The sequence below is a fragment of the Aspergillus bombycis genome (assembly GCF_001792695.1).
Source record: "Aspergillus bombycis strain NRRL26010 chromosome Unknown contig00124, whole genome shotgun sequence".
NCBI lineage: Eukaryota > Fungi > Ascomycota > Eurotiomycetes > Eurotiales > Aspergillaceae > Aspergillus > Aspergillus bombycis.
The window spans coordinates 84025-99831 of NW_019170126.1; the positions used below are offsets into that span (position 1 = coordinate 84025).

The window sequence follows — 15807 nt, forward strand, 5'->3', positions numbered from 1 at the left end:
TAACGTCGTGGAAATTTCCTTTCCACGAGTGTTGCAATCCGAGAATAAGGAGGGCTAAAAGAAAAAGAAAAAAAAAAAAGACGAAGAGAGAAGGAGAGCCCAACAAATAAACCCTATAGAAGGAAGGGTGCAGCGGAGAATCAGCCCAAGAACTGCCTAGGAATCGATAACCACAGTTCGGATCTCTTGCTCACTCTCTCTCCACGACTCCAGTGGAAATTGCGGAGAAACTGCAGCGAATGAATAGATTGCCGATCGGGAAATAGGAGTCCTAAATTCGCGAAACAATTTGGTAAATAACAAAAGAAGAAACTAGCCCTAAAACAAAAGACGAGTCGAAATGGGAAAGATTGAGTAACAGGAAAGCGAGTGTTTGAAAAATAAAAAAGATTTTTCAAGATTAAGAATGTTAATCTAGGGTAATAACTGTTCTGTCTCAGTCACCGAGTCGCGTGTTCATTCATACATTTTTTAGCCCGTCTTGTAGCCTAGTCTCTATTTCTATATTCGGTGCTATCTATGATAAAGAGAATGAATTTATTGCCGAGATATACATAGATAAGTGGTGAGTAATAAAGAAACAGAAGGAGAGAAGAGACATCCTGAACGTAAATAGAATATCTCTCTCTTCATTGGGTCTTGTAAAACTTTTTTCTTTCTTCTTTTTCTTTCCCTATGATAGCAGCAGTCGCTTACAGCTGAGACGCGATCCACGATCTTTTCCCAAAGTGTGGCTGGTTATCGCCAGACTTATCCACTGTCCAACCAGAATCGTTCCATGGGAACGCAACGAAAAGCCAAAGGAGACGGTAACATTGACTGTTTGCAACCTTGACCCGTCCAAGGCGATGCCGAATGCGGGGAGGCAAATTGAGTTTCCGCTGGTACAGTAGTTGTAGCGTAGTATTGGTGGGTCTTGATGAAACCGTACAGTTAGTAGTAAAGCTCTCCCTACAGAAATGGAAAAAAGGGAAAAAAGAAATGGCAATCCATTATATCATATCAGTGTTGAGCAGACATAAACGAAGGAATAGTCAGTACAATGCTTGAATAAGCTCATCTACCTAGTCTCTTGCAGAACAATCCCTACTAATACATGCACGGTCTATAATACCTGTACTACTCTGTACTACTCGATCTTTTATATAGGTCTGTAATATACACCGTAGGTGGATACAGCTCTTGTCTGCAATGGCCTACACAAACACTTCCTGTATGGTAATTTAACTGTATGGTTGCACTCGGTATGAAGGCAGTATGTATTAGTATCCTGAGGTACTGGTATGTAACAAATTGTTAGTGTGGACTTATCTACTTCATGACTAATTCCTGACTTAGCCACTCTATACTCCAGAGCAGGTTGGTTGTATTCACTACAAGGAAATTGCATTGATGGATGTATGAATCGCATTCATCTTTTCCCCCCCTCTTCTTATTTCTAAGGGGTAAAAAAGTGCCTGATGATACATCACAATGGGAAGAACCCCTCTTCCTTCCCATGGAATCTAGTTCCTAATATTAATTTCTTATCATGCCCCATCAGGCCATAGACGTCACATCCCCCCTCGTTCCTGTCAATGTCACATTCTCATCCAGTGGGACTTTTTCCCCCATGGGAGGCAACCTCAAGAGACAATAGACACCTCATGGAGCCACTGCATGTCGATCTTCTTCACACGTTTTCTGGATGACATTCCCCGTTCCATTTGCGTGTGTCTGTCGGCCGTGATGGATGTTACTATCTGTCCATGATGTAGCCTTTCACATTCTGTCTTTAATTCGAAAGATCTTCATATACATAATTTCCCCCTCTTTTCTTCGGTCCCCCTCTTATTCTTGTGGATGATCTATTGCTTTCTTTTCAATAACTGCCAAGACATTTCTTGCTATCTGTATCATCCTCATCCTCATCATGCCTGGCAAAACAGCTACCCCACCACGCATAACAAAATTTACCAACTGCCGGATTGTTCACGGTAACCAGCTCATCGAGCAAGATGTCTGGATTGATTCTCTATCTGGAAAGATTCTTCGCGATCAGGAGGCCTTTTATGAATTGCACATATCTCCCGATGAGGTCATCGATCTGGGTGGCCGAATCCTCGCTCCAGGACTCATCGATGTGCAGTTAAACGGTGCCCAAGGCTTTGACTTTTCGGTTCCCAAAGCTTCAAAAGAGGAATATGATGAAGGGTTGCGCATGGTCAATAAGGGCCTCGCCAAAACTGGTGTGACATCATATCTCCCAACCGTCGTTAGTTCAACGCCGGAGGTTTACTGGAAAGTATGTCCGAACCTTTTTTTTTAAAAAAAAAAAAAGTTGCTGGTCCCTTGTTGTCCTTCGATAATGGATATATGCAAATATCAATATCATAATCAAAACTTTTAACATATTCTTTAGGTACTCCCATCTTTAGGTCCTTCTGGAGCCAAGCATCGCGCAGAAGATGGTGCAGAGTCGCTGGGTGCCCATGTAGAAGGCCCATTTATCAGCCCCGGCCGCAATGGCATCCACAAAACTGATGTTTTGCGCACCGCGAAGAATTTTGAAGATGTTGTTAGCTGCTATGGCAAGGAAAACATGTTCGGACTGTCGAAAACAGTAAGAATGATCACAGCTGCCCCCGAAGTGGGCAGCATGGTCAACAATATTCCAAACCTGACCGCCCAAGACATTATCTATTCAATTGGACATTCAGATGCAACATATGAGCAAGCCATGAACGCCACAAAACAAGGTGCGACCATGATTACCCATCTTTTCAATGCTATGCGGCCCTTCTACCATCGCAACCCTGGCGTATTCGGTCTTCTGGGCCAAAATGAGCACCCCCGACCTTTCTATGGTGTCATCGCCGATGGCATTCATCTCCATCCCACCTCAATTCGGATTGCGTACAACGCCCATCCAAACGGTCTCATTCTCGTGACTGACGCCATGAAGTTGTGCGGTCTTCCGGATGGTGTTTACGATTGGACCAACGGGGAGCGCATTGTCAAGACTGGAGCTCGGTTGACGCTTGAGGGCTCCGATAAGATTGCAGGCAGCTCCGCCACCCTCATTGAATGTGTGAACAACTTCCGCCGATGGTCTGGTGCGTCGACCGCGGAGGCCCTGAATGCGGTTACTGCCACACCCGCACGTCTCTTGGGACTTGAAGGTGTCAAGGGAACATTGGACTGTGACGCAGATGCAGATCTAGTCGTTTTGACTGACGCACCAGATCCTTATTCTGGGCCTACATTAACAATTGATCAAGTCTGGAAGCGCGGTGTCAAGATTTATGATGCTGAGAAAGAAGCTACCAGCAATGAGGTTTAACGCGTTCAGAGTCCTATACACATGCTATACTCTGTCGCTTTGTGGTTGTGCTATCTCTTTTTAATTGCCTGTTAGATTACCTTACTTATCCTATCCTTCTTCTATAGCTACTACCTCTTATTCTTGTGTCTCTTTGTTTTGAGGGGTATCGAACAGCGTGATCTGTCTTCTTGCCGATGTCGTTCATTATTTTTATTTATACCTTGTAGCTGTTATTCTTGTCTTCTGGAGAGCAATTCACGATAGAATTAAGACTATAGAGTCATTCATATGGATTAGACGAAAATTATTAAGATTGGAGAAAAACCGTTACCTGTGATGGCCACTTTACCCTGTGCATCTGTCATTCTACTTCAATCATGCTCTTTCTACCAGTTAAGCGGTTGTATGGACAGACACCCGGTATGAAATATTTAAATGGCTTCTATAGAGTCTGATGGCGCTGCGTACAGGCGCTAAAACTGTGATCGCTCAAAATCATAGGAATAAGTACAGGAATAAAAGATATGGGATAGGCAACACGATAGCCCTATCCATTTAACCACTGCCAATAGTGCAACATGTAGCGGTGCAGAACGCCCACCCCCGTCTTTTTTGCGTCTTTCATCTTCTCAATTTGATGTTGTGGACATAAGTCATGAATCGTACGACATCTGAGTACTTCCAATGCCGCTCATATATACCCCCTACGTAGTCGCCTTCGCAAAACAGCGAGGTATCCCGAGTAAGGGACAAAAGAGTTTACAGACGGGGCTGCTCACGCTTCCATCCGGCCTCTTCAGCAATCAACTCCGCAGCACGCTCTCCGATGGCCAGTACTGTTAACATTGGGTTGATGCTGGGCATCTCAGGGAAGACACCGGCATCAGCAATACGGACATTCTTCAGGCCACGGACCTTCAACTGAGGGTCAACGACTGCCAGAGGATCACGATAAACATCACCCATCTTTGTGGTTCCAGCAGGGTGGTAGACAGTGTGGGCCACCCGACGACCATATTCGGACAGCTCCTCGTCGGTTTGGATCTTGGGACCGGGAGCAACTTCACGCTTAATCCAGTCCTTAAAAGGAGCCTGCTGGGCAATCTCACGAGCCGCCTTGAGACCGGCAACTATGGTGGCAGCATCATACCCCTCAGGATCAGTGAAGTAACGGAAATCCAAAGCCGGCTTCACGTTGGGGTCAGCCGAGGTCAGGTAGATACGGCCACGAGAGCGGGGGCGAGGAATGTTGGGAGTCATGCAGAAAGCATTAACAGGAGCGTCGTATCCAAGGCGACTAGTGTTGAGATCAAATGGGATCTGGTAGCAGTGCATCATAAGATCGGCGCTACGGCCATCAGAGCCAGCGGCATTAGGAAGCTCGCGACGCAAGAAGATGCCAGCATCGGAGTCCATGGTGGTCTGGTTGGGGGGCACGGGGCGGTTGAGCTCCCACATAATGATACTCTCCGGGTGGTCCAGGAGGTTTTCACCGACACCAGGGATGTCCTTAACCACTTCAATTCCCAAGGAGCTCAGCTGGTTCTGAGGACCCAATCCAGAGAGCAGCATTAGGCGAGGAGTGTCTACAGCACCGGCACAGAGGATGGTTTCCTTCTTGGCCCGCAGGGTGTGCTTGGCGCCCGACTGCAAGGTCAAATTGACACCGGTAACGGCGTCTCCTTCAACATTCACACGGGATACCCAGGCGTTGGTTAGAATAGTCAAGTTGGGACGCTTCTCATCACCCCGCAAGATGGGGTGGATATAAGCGACACTGGCACTGCTGCGGCGGCCGTCGTCTGGGTTATAAGAAACGTTGAAAAATCCAACACCCTCAGTAAGCTTACCATTCTGACGGATCTCCTTGTTGAAGTCAGGAATGATGGGGATGTTCATAGCAGAGGAGCAAGCCTCAACCCAATCCTTGCAGAGCTGGTTGCGGTGACGAGCATGGACAGGTTGAAAGGTATTACGCAGGTTGTCCAGAACGCGGGTGAAGGTCTCAAAGGACCAGCCCTTGCAACCTTGCTGTTCCCACCTCTGGCAGTCATATTCAAAAGGACGGAAAGAGATAAGGGTATTGTGGCTAGAGCAACCACCAAGGACTTTAGCGCGCGAATGACGGATATGGCTGTTGCCTGCGGATCAAGAAAGTTAACAACTGAGGTTTCTCCTTTCCAAAATCTCCCCAGAAACTTGTCTCCGCTCTAGTAGGAGGTTCACACAACACACACAAAGAGAAAGACAAGATAGCGGCGTGCAACATACCCATGGGCTGCTCGGTAGTGGGATAGTCGTAGTCCAACTCGCCTCCCAGCAGATTGAGCCACTCTCTCAAATTGAGAACCCGGTCATCGTTGAAGTCGCTGGGACCACCCTCGATGACAAGGATACGCTTGTTGGGCAAGTACTGTGCCAGACGGCTAGCAATGACACAGCCTGCCGTGCCACCTCCAACGATGATATAGTCGTAGCTGTTGACATCGCCGGCCGGGAAGTCATTTGTGGTAGCCATGTTGAGAAATGCACAAGAGTTCCACTTAAAGACACAAGAAGATATAGGCAAGAGGAGAGAGGGTTGAGAGAAGAGGAGATATGGTTTGAGGGGGAAAGAAGAGAAAAAGAGAGGAGATAACTTCGACTTTTAAATTAGAAGAAGAATTATGCGGTGATGCAGGCCATCGGCCATCGGCCGTCAGACCACCACGTCTTCTTACTGACAAACTCACTTTTTTTTTTTTCCTCATGATTCCAATCTTTACCTACTTTTGGATCCCCTTCGGCGGGTCACCTGGAAAGGAATGAGTTAACCAATGGCGGTGAATGGGGGGTTTGAAAGTGGAGCCGCCACTACAGATTAGATAATAGGGAATATGCATCGAGAATCGTTGATCAGTATCCATCCATCTTGACTTGATTTCCAAGGCGATCGAGGGTTCAGTGTTGAAGCACCCGGCAAATCGGAGAAGTTATTCTAAGTTGAGTCACTGCTGCTCTTTCCATCTACTAGAGTTCATATCAATCGATAGCAAAGGTACGGCTCGCTATGTTACTAGCAGAACGTCCCCTTCCATATACAGTTCTATGAAACTTCTCTTCCGCCTCACGACGTCAAACCCCACACGAGGTTTCGCGCTAAAATACGCCACGAACTAATGCACGGGCCAGCCGTTAACCCAACAAGGCAGCTCAACGGAGAATATCCACAATTGAATATTGAGATAACACTTCCCTTGGGTGAATGACCACCTTGGGGTTGATGGGTAAGAATTCCGAAATAGGTAGAAGAATGGCAGCACTGCCATTCTTCCATCTAATGGGGAACGTTTAATAGCTGTTCTCCTTGGTTTGGGAGGTTACCGAGACCCCGGCCGAGGAAGAAGAGGAAGAAGGCGTAAAAGCTAAAAAGACAAAAAGACAAAAAACCTTTTTGCTCTTCAGTTTGCCGCCGATGATCGCCTGCCGCCTTAATACCCAGATAAAGGTGAGGGGTAGCGAGCGAATCACAGCTTTGGCGGTCTGGAGTACGTAAAGCTTAAGGTCTTCCTCCGGACAACATTTTTTTCCCTTCTCCGTCATTCCGAGAAGATACTATAGTTCGTAGTATGATATAAATTAGCACACCTGGAAGTCCTACATACGAACTCCCCTCCTACCCCCTCTTAGAAAACTAATATTTTACCGGTTCAATATTGACGCATACCATGTCCTCCTTTCCTCTCCCTCCGCGCCAACTCTTCTATAACGGTAAAGTTCAGTCTGCCTCGTCCGGCAAGACTTTTCAATCCGTTAACCCTTCTGATGCCACCCCGCTTGCCGAAATACAAGTTGCATCCCATTCCGATATTGATGCAGCTATCGCTGCTGCTGACCGAGCATTTCCCGGCTGGTCGCAAACTCCTCCTATTGCTCGTGCACGTATTCTCCAGAAGGCGTCCCTCATACTCCGTGAACGAAATGACGAAATCGCTCGGGTCGAATCTTTAGATTCTGGGAAGGCTTTCACAGAGACAAGTACAGTGGATGTTGTCACGGGTGCCGATGTTCTGGAGTACTATGCGAACCTTGTTGGGGGGGTGGTCTGAACGGGGAGACCACACAGCTGAGAGAAGACGCTTGGGTGTTCACTAAAAAGGCTCCCTTGGGAGTCTGTGCAGGAATTGGTGCATGGAATTATCCCATTCAAATGTATGACGTCCAATTGGTATTGCCAGTGCAGTTTTCCCCGCACCACGGCTTGAATTGTGACTAACTGAAGCAGTGCCCTCTGGAAATCTGCCCCTTGCCTTGCTGCTGGAAATACCATGGTCTACAAGCCCAGTGAATTCACACCGCTTCATGCGCAGACTTTGGCAGAGATTTACAAGGAAGCTGGACTTCCTGATGGTGTGTTCAACATTGTTTATGGCGCCGGTGATGTTGGTGCTTACCTGACCTCCCACCCAACAATTGCCAAGGTTTCCTTCACTGGCCAAGTGGCCACTGGAATGAAGGTCGCCGGTTCCGCCGCTGGCCACATGAAATATGTGACCATGGAACTTGGAGGAAAAAGCCCTCTGGTTATCCTCCCTGATGCAGAGCTTGAAAACGCCGTTGATGGAGCCATGATGGCCAACTTCTACAGCACCGGTCAGGTCTGTACCAATGGCACCCGTGTGTTTGTGCCTTCTAGTATGAAGGCAGCTTTTGAAACTCGCCTGCTCGAAAAGATGCAGTACATTCGCCCCGGTCCCTTGTTCGATGAGGCTACCAACTTCGGCCCCTTGAGCTCCGCCGTCCATCTTGAGAAGGTGATTTCCTATATCCGTCATGGTATCGAGACGGACAAGGCCACTCTGCTTTATGGCGGACTCGGCAAGCCACAAGTTTCAAAGGAGCTAGTGAACGGATTCTGGGTCCGGCCCACAATCTTCACTGATTGCAAGGATGATATGCTTATTGTTAAAGAGGAGATATTTGGTCCCGTAATGTCAATCTTATACTACGATACCATTGAGGAAGCAGTCCGACGGGCCAACACCACCGAACTTGGTCTGGCGGCAGGTGTCTTCACCAAGGATGTCAATTTGGCCCATCGCGTCATCGACCAACTTCAGGCGGGTATCACATGGGTGAACACCTGGGGTGAAAGCCCGGCTGAAATGGCAGTGGGTGGATGGAAGAAGAGTGGTCTTGGCGTTGAGAACGGCCGTAGGGGCATTGAAGCTTGGGTGAAGAACAAAAGCACCCTTGTCGACATGAATGGTGCCGTCGCAACTGTATTCGCTAAGCTCTAGGTCGATGACTGGCACATAAATGTTCTTAAATAGTTGGGGCCACCACTTATGTCTATGCGTTTCCTAAGCGCTCCGCGGTATATAAATGACTTAAGATATATGAACTATACATGCACAATACATACTTTACGACATGAATAGAATGAAATCAGCCACGTAATTCCATACAAACACAATACCATCTCATTATTGTCTAATCTATCTTTTATGAAAAAAGTTTGTTAGGTATGGATAGAAACACCTGGTACCAAGCCGTCTATGAATATAGGTAAAAAAAAGAGTTTCCTGGTATGTCCACCCAGGCTATCAAATCAAAAAATGTACCTTACTCCAAAACAAAGGGAAAAAATAAAAAATAAATCGCTTTATCGGCAAATTTAATTATGGCCCAGATACTTTGTCGAGGACAACGTACCAACTCAAAACGCTTTCACTCAGCCATCAGTGCACGTCTTATAATACCTGGATCTGTGCTGAGTTTGGTCAGTGCGAGATGACTCGAGTGCCCATGCGGTCAAACATCAGATCCCCCTTCAAGGTTGAGTCGAGTCCGCTGATGGCTGAATCGACCATTCGGGAAGACATGCTATCAGGCGTCAATTCCTCGTCATCTAACGTCTGGTTGAGCTGAGTATTGATTCTCAGGTCCTTGGGTACCCTTGGCGGTGTCGACGCTGGGGTGGGTTGCTGATTCGTTTTGCTCGCCCCCATAGGAGCAGGTACATAGGTCCTCGGCCGGTAAACAAGAGGCGGCCCCTGAGTACGCGCATCAGTACCGGATTGTTCAATCGCCTCAAAATATCGGACTGTCTTGACTTTGAGTTCCAGAGTCGCATCACGATCGCATACGATCAGCGGATGTTGGTGCAACTGGAGGGCTGAAAGTGTCCACATATGATTGATACCGCCTTCGAGGCCCTTCTCCACCGCCAACGCCTTGTGGGCGCCAGTAGCCACAATAACGACCTCCCGAGCTTCCATGATGGTTTGGATACCAACGGTCAAGGACATCCGGGGTACCTTGTCCACATCTCCACCAAAGAACCTAGAGTTTGCCAAGATTGTGTCATAAGCCAGGGTCTTAACTCTAGTGCGACTGCTGAGGGACGATCCTGGCTCGTTGAATGCGATGTGTCCGTCTGGGCCAACGCCGCCCAGGAAGAGCTCGATACCGCCGTAGCGGGCGATTTTTGCCTCAAAAGAGGCGCATTCAGCGGCGAGATCTGAGGCGTTCCCATCAAGGATGTTGATATTCTGAGGCGGGATGTCAACATGAGAGAAGAAATGTTTATACATGAAGCTGTGGTACGATTGAGGGTGGTCGCGAGGTAACCCAACATATTCATCCTGCGGCAATTAGCATACGACTTGATGCCATTGATAGAGGGTGCGGCTTTAACAAATATCAGGAACCTACCATATTGAAGGTCACGACATTCTTAAAGGAAACGTCTCCTGCTCTGTGACGTTGCACGAGGGTCTTGTAGATCACTTCAGGACTACTACCCGTTGGAAGACCAAGAACAAAAGGCTGATCTTGTGTGGGCTTAAAGGCCTTGATTCGACCTATGAGAGTGTGAAGTCAGAAAGAGCCCAAGCCATGCCAACTGACGCAACGACATACTGATGATATAGTCGGCGATATACTCCGAAGCCTCCAAGGCGGTTTCTCTGATGATCACTCTCCTAAACACATAGAAGGGACATGGTTAGCCTTGAGCCTAGTTCAACCCAGCCTAAGGAAAGACAGATAATGCCATACATGATGAACTAGGTTACGTCACCGATAACGCAGTGGGGCAAAGACGAGAGTCTTCTGATAAGCCTGGGGCTTTTCTTTTCCGAAGGATAAAGGATATATATTCCAGGCAATCAAAGATGTTTGGTATAGGGCAAGGAATCAAAGATATTTTGGAACAGGAAGAAATATGAAGAGCAAGAGAAGAAGAAGGGGATTGTGGACAAAGAGGCAAGTAAGTACTAATATGGGAGAAAGTCGAGGTGGACCAATGGACCTGTTACAGTTACCTGGCAGGCCCTGGGATCGGCTGTGGAGTGTTACGGCATGATACTGTCTTTCCCACCGTCTTATCACAGTCTGATTTTTATTCCCCTCCCCCGGCCATGAGTAATGAATGTCACTTGACCCATGCCTCTTCCATAACGAAAGGAGGCCCGTGCCGGAAAGAGCAGTAACAATCCATATCCATACAGTACCTACCAAGGAGTGATAAACAAGACATACAACAGGGTATCATACTCTGTCCCATGGAGTTCAGTTCCCAACTCTTCGCCTTCCTGTATGTTCAATACCATTATTGCCGAGGAAAGAGTAGCATCGTTGCAGTGGACTGATGACGCATACACTTCCCACTGGCTATCCAATCAACCAGTAGTGTCCGCGTCAGGAAATGAACAACCTTTGTCATGGATTGCATCCTAGCTACTACTAGGGAACAGTGAATATGACAGTCCATCCTTCACTTCAACGTAATGTTGCACGAAGGGGTGGCATAGTACAAATGTCAACTGGAGTTGCAGGGCGGCACTAAGCTATAATAGAATGGCAAATCACAGTTTGAATTGCTTGACAGTGCCGTTGCATTCGGTAGGATCGGGAAACCGGGGAAGGGATCGGAACCCTCATGCAACCCTCTCTTATCTGCCGTGGCGTTGTATCGATTGATGGGACTCTCGGCAGGTAGGCGGGAATTTTTTTTTCGTAATCTGATGTCAATACATGTATTGGCTAGTAAATAATGTGGTTATGACAGGTTTGTATGGTACGAAAGAAGTAATAGTATCAAACATGAACCAAAATTTACACGTGATCTGACCAGGTGACCCTCGGGCTTCCAATGCCCTCAACAGAATTCGGGTTCCAATACTGCCAAGGATGTTACAACCTAGGAATATTGCTTTCATTGTACCAGAGTGAGGGGGGAAATTTTTTTCGTAGAGGATCATTATGGTCACTGCACCGATACCTACTCTCCTAGAACAAATGTCCAAGAAAGTTTTACCAATTCCAGTATTCAAGACCTCATTCAAGTACTAGTACTACTATATAGTATTCTTGACCTGAAATCTTTCTTTTCCTCGCCCCCACACTATCCATGCATTATCATTCGTTAAGCACTGACCACCACCTGTTGAAGCTCCTGCTCATAGCTTGCAGCCTTGCACAGTTCAGTCCTTTGCCCCTGGTCATGCTCGGATGAATCCTAACTAGCCTATTCCTAAGTTGATCTGTAGTATCCAACTGCCGGTTTTAGCCCTTGCCGTATTCTCCGACATCGTTTGCGGCGTGTCCCAACCTAATCTTTTGCCCACCCGATATCGATCTTGGAAACCTGATGGTCACTGTGTGTGGGCCAGATTACTCTTGCCCAGTTCGTTGTGTTAGATTCTAAGCTGGCATTCCTTATTCAGGGCCCTCATGGCCCCAAGAGAGGACATGCTGCCCCCTGGCTGGGGTGATCTAGACAGGTATGCAGCAATTCTGTCTGGCACGCGGTTCGCCATCGTGGACTGTGCACCACCGCTTGCGGAGAGGTCACGACCGATTGCAGCTATTCACCTTTGCCTTTTCCAATCTGTCCTTTGTTCCATTTCATTTCATTTCACCTTTTTCTTTTTCTTTCCTTTTGCCACTTTTGTTTTCCGGAATTCTGATTTTTATCCACCACCTTGATTTTAGTTTCCTTTTACCGGATAAATGATCCTCGCTAACGATTTGAGTACTATGGCTTTCCTGACAGGCAGATGGGGCAGCTCTTTATGATGGGCTTTGATGGAACGTCCGTTGATCCTCAAATACGCTCTCTCATTGAGAATTATCACCTGGGCTCAATCCTACTGACTGCCAAGAACTTGAAATGTATCTCTGCCTTCCTCTCTCATCGTTGATTCTACTCTCGTATCTATCTTACCTTCCTACGGCCGCATCACATGTACGATAACCACTAATTTACTTCTAGCTGCAGAAGATGCTACGCGACTAGTGCTCGAGCTCCAGACAATCGCTCGGGATGCTGGTCATCCAGTGCCATTGCTCATCGCCTTGGACCAGGAAAATGGAGGTGTGAATAGTCTTTACGATGAGATATACATCCGACAATTTCCTAGCGCAATGGGCATCGCTGCGACAGGCTCGAAAACTCTCGCCCATGATGTCGCTGTTGCAACTGCCCAGGAACTGAAAGCTGTAGGAGTCAACTGGATTCTGGGCCCCGTGTTAGATGTCTTGACCAACGTACGAAGCCAACCCTTGGGAGTTCGTACCACGGGTGATGATCCCCAAGAGGTGTCGCAATACGGAGTGGAATTCATGAAAGGTTATAAAGAAGCAGGGTTGGTGACATGCGGCAAACATTTCCCATCATATGGTAACCTTGAATTTCTTGGATCCCAGTCAGACGTCCCTATCATCACTGAGTCGCTAGAACAACTCAGCTTGAGCGCACTAGTTCCATTTCGAAACGCCATACTCCATGGAATTGATTCCATGATGGTGGGAGGTGTTTCCATGTCGTCTGCTGGGTTTCACGTGATGCATGCCTGCCTGAGTGAGCAAGTTGTTGATGATCTGTTGCGCAAGAAGATGAAATTCGACGGTGTGGTGGTTTCAGAATGCCTGGAGATGGAAGCTCTCACTCATAATATTGGGGTGGGTGGCGGGACGGTCATGGCAAAGAAGGCGGGCTGCGATATCATTCTTCTCTGCAGGTCATTTCCGGTACAGCAGGAGGCGATCACCGGATTAAAGCTTGGTGTGGAGAACGGCATCATTGGCAGAGCTCGTATAGAACAGTCATTACGCAGAGTTTTGAGCTTGAAGGCGAAATGCACCTCCTGGGAACAGGCTCTCAATCCTCCGGGTCTTTCCTCACTCACTCAGATGCAACCTTCCCATACCACTCTTTCCACTAGAGCGTACAACAGCTCTATTACTGTCGTTCGAGATAAGAAAGCTCTTTTGCCCCTGTCCAACATTCTTGAGCCCAGTGAGGAATTGTTGCTTCTGACCCCATTGGTCAAGCCATTACCCGCTTCTGCAGTGTCTCGCTCAGTCACCGAGCACCTGAATTTGTCTATCGAGCCCATGACATGGGACCGGACTTCTTCTGTGTTGAGTGGTGAAAGTGTCTTCAAGGAGCTAGGGAGGTCACTATCACGGCAACGAAATGGGCGTGTTTTACATACCTCCTACACAGCCAATGGCGTCCGCCCAATCCACGAAAACTTGATAGACCGGGCCAGTGCGGTCATCGTAGTCACTGCAGATGCTAACAGGAACCAATACCAATATGGCTTTACCAAGCACGTATCTATGATTTGTCGGTCGCAGTTCACGCCGTCCGGCGAATCCCGCGAGAAGCCCGTGGTTGTTATTGCTGCCAGTTCACCATACGATTTCGCAATGGATCCCTCCATCGGGACTTATATTTGCACTTATGATTTTACGGAGACAGCTCTAGAGGCACTGGTTAAGATTCTTTACGGGGAGATAATCCCTATGGGCTCATTGCCAGGATCCATTAATCGCAGCCAGAAGCTCCATCAAGCAAGACAGCACTGGCTGGTGGAAAATTGGAACGAAGAACGGGACTCACATGCTTTGGATTCCCTCTTAGATACGGTGAGAGAGGACTGTACCCAGGCGCAACGCTCAGAGCTGCTGGGTGTGACGTCTTGCAGCTTCCTTCTGCGAAGAGAGGAAATTGATGAAGCTCATTTTGTTGTACGAAACAGTAGCACCCAAGCCCTGTACGGTTTCTGTTCGACATACTTCTTTCGGTCCACAGGCACCGGTGTCATTGGGGCCTTGATTGTCGACCCAGCAAGACGGAAGCTATCGATTGGGGCATCCCTTCACAATCGCGCTATCCGAACACTCCTCCAGCGAAAGAGTGTCAAGAGGTTTCAGCTCGGCTCTCGCTTGCCCGGGATATACTTAGGTATTCCGTCTGCAAATCCTGTGGAGAGGAAGAGGCTGCGGCAATGGTTTGCAAATTTAGGCTGGAACACAGCCCTCTCGCGGCCCGTTTGTAGTGTGGTGTTGCGTAACTTGTCGTCTTGGAAGCCGCCAAATGGACTCACCCAAGGATTGCAGAATGCGGATGTGATCTACGACCTCGTATATGGATGGGACTATGCGGACACAATCCTTGACCATATCAAGACCAACTCCAGACAAGGTGTCATAGATATCTATAAGGTAGCCCTTGGAGGAGCACCCTATTGCGGTATTATCAGGGCTACGCGGCCTGATGATGGGGCAATCCTAGGCAGCGTGGTCATTTACAACGGACGAGCCACCTTGGCGGAGCATATGCCTGCCTTGAAAGCCATGCATTCGTCCGCGGGGGGCATTTCTTCCCCAGTTATATCACCCTCCGTGGGTGAGTATGCCACAGTGATGCAGGGACTGATCTTCATGGGAATCAAGCAACACCGTAAACAGGGTGCTGATGCCGTCATTATGGATTGTGTTAGTGCACCGCCTCTTCTGAACCGTTTGGTAGTCTCTATACTAACACTTGTAAAACAGGTTGATGGTGACAGCAATTTCGACAGTCTATCCGGAATAATGGGCTTTAGCACGCTACACAGCTTTGAGGAAGTTAACTGTGACGCTGCGACCTGGACAATGATGACAGCGTCTTAGAATATTGCCCTCCCTCTCGCCCCCTTTTCTCAAACGTCTTTCGCAGTCTTTTTTTTTTTTTTTCCCTTTAACTCCCACTTCTCTTCTTGTTTGGGCAGTTTGGGCAGTTCGAGGCCACATGATATCCACTATGTACTGGTTTCTGTTACTAGAAGCTTTCCTGGGTTTCCACCATCCTGTAGATTTTGGAACCCTTTTTTTTTTTAGTATATGTTTATCTAATTAACCCTATATATTTTGGAAGATCCTATGCTCTTTGGAAATTGGTTTCGGTGCTTCAAGGATGGTACGATGGACCCTCATATACGAGCACATTTTCAATGAACGTTTCAAGCTCCATCTTTGAGGTTTCGACTGTTCAAGGATAGGAGAATTTCGCGGATGATAAGTTAGGTGGGTGCCTAGGGAGCAAAGCAGATCGGATTTCGGATGATCCACGCGCTGTCTGGTATTGGCGCAGGAACACGAATGCGGGCCTTGATTAGCAGCAGGAGAGCGAGTTCGGTAGAAGGCCCTTTTTTCCTAACTTTCTTTTCTTTTCTTTTCCCTTTTTT

General features: G+C 47.7%; 5 protein-coding genes across 5 annotated transcripts; 3 read left to right on the top strand and 2 right to left on the bottom strand.

Moving 5' to 3' along the window:
- Positions 1-1912: 1912 nt before the first annotated feature.
- ABOM_010699 (N-acetylglucosamine-6-phosphate deacetylase) lies at positions 1913-3322 on the top strand (the record flags this gene model as incomplete). The annotated part of the gene is made up of 2 exons (XM_022537827.1): positions 1913-2284; positions 2402-3322. 2 exons carry the CDS (start codon positions 1913-1915, stop codon positions 3320-3322), a joined length of 1293 nt encoding a protein of 430 aa, XP_022384719.1.
- A 741-nt stretch (positions 3323-4063) lies between these two features.
- On the bottom strand, positions 4064-5822 carry ABOM_010700 (GMC family oxidoreductase; the record flags this gene model as incomplete). The annotated part of the gene is made up of 2 exons (XM_022537828.1): positions 4064-5445; positions 5576-5822. 2 exons carry the CDS (start codon positions 5820-5822, stop codon positions 4064-4066), a joined length of 1629 nt encoding a protein of 542 aa, XP_022384707.1.
- A 1189-nt stretch (positions 5823-7011) lies between these two features.
- ABOM_010701 (putative betaine aldehyde dehydrogenase (BadH)) lies at positions 7012-8583 on the top strand (the record flags this gene model as incomplete). Its single annotated transcript, XM_022537829.1, has 3 exons — positions 7012-7386; positions 7443-7495; positions 7569-8583. The coding sequence occupies 3 exons, from the start codon at positions 7012-7014 to the stop codon at positions 8581-8583; spliced, it is 1443 nt and encodes a 480-aa protein (XP_022384694.1).
- Positions 8584-9066: 483 nt separating this feature from the next.
- Positions 9067-10205, bottom strand: ABOM_010702 (putative glucosamine-6-phosphate deaminase; the record flags this gene model as incomplete). The annotated part of the gene is made up of 3 exons (XM_022537830.1): positions 9067-9930; positions 10001-10149; positions 10196-10205. 3 exons carry the CDS (start codon positions 10203-10205, stop codon positions 9067-9069), a joined length of 1023 nt encoding a protein of 340 aa, XP_022384696.1.
- Positions 10206-11939: 1734 nt separating this feature from the next.
- ABOM_010703 (putative beta-N-acetylglucosaminidase) lies at positions 11940-15253 on the top strand (the record flags this gene model as incomplete). Its single annotated transcript, XM_022537831.1, has 5 exons — positions 11940-11948; positions 11990-12072; positions 12345-12463; positions 12564-15076; positions 15137-15253. 5 exons carry the CDS (start codon positions 11940-11942, stop codon positions 15251-15253), a joined length of 2841 nt encoding a protein of 946 aa, XP_022384695.1.
- Between the last annotated feature and the right edge of the window lie 554 nt (positions 15254-15807).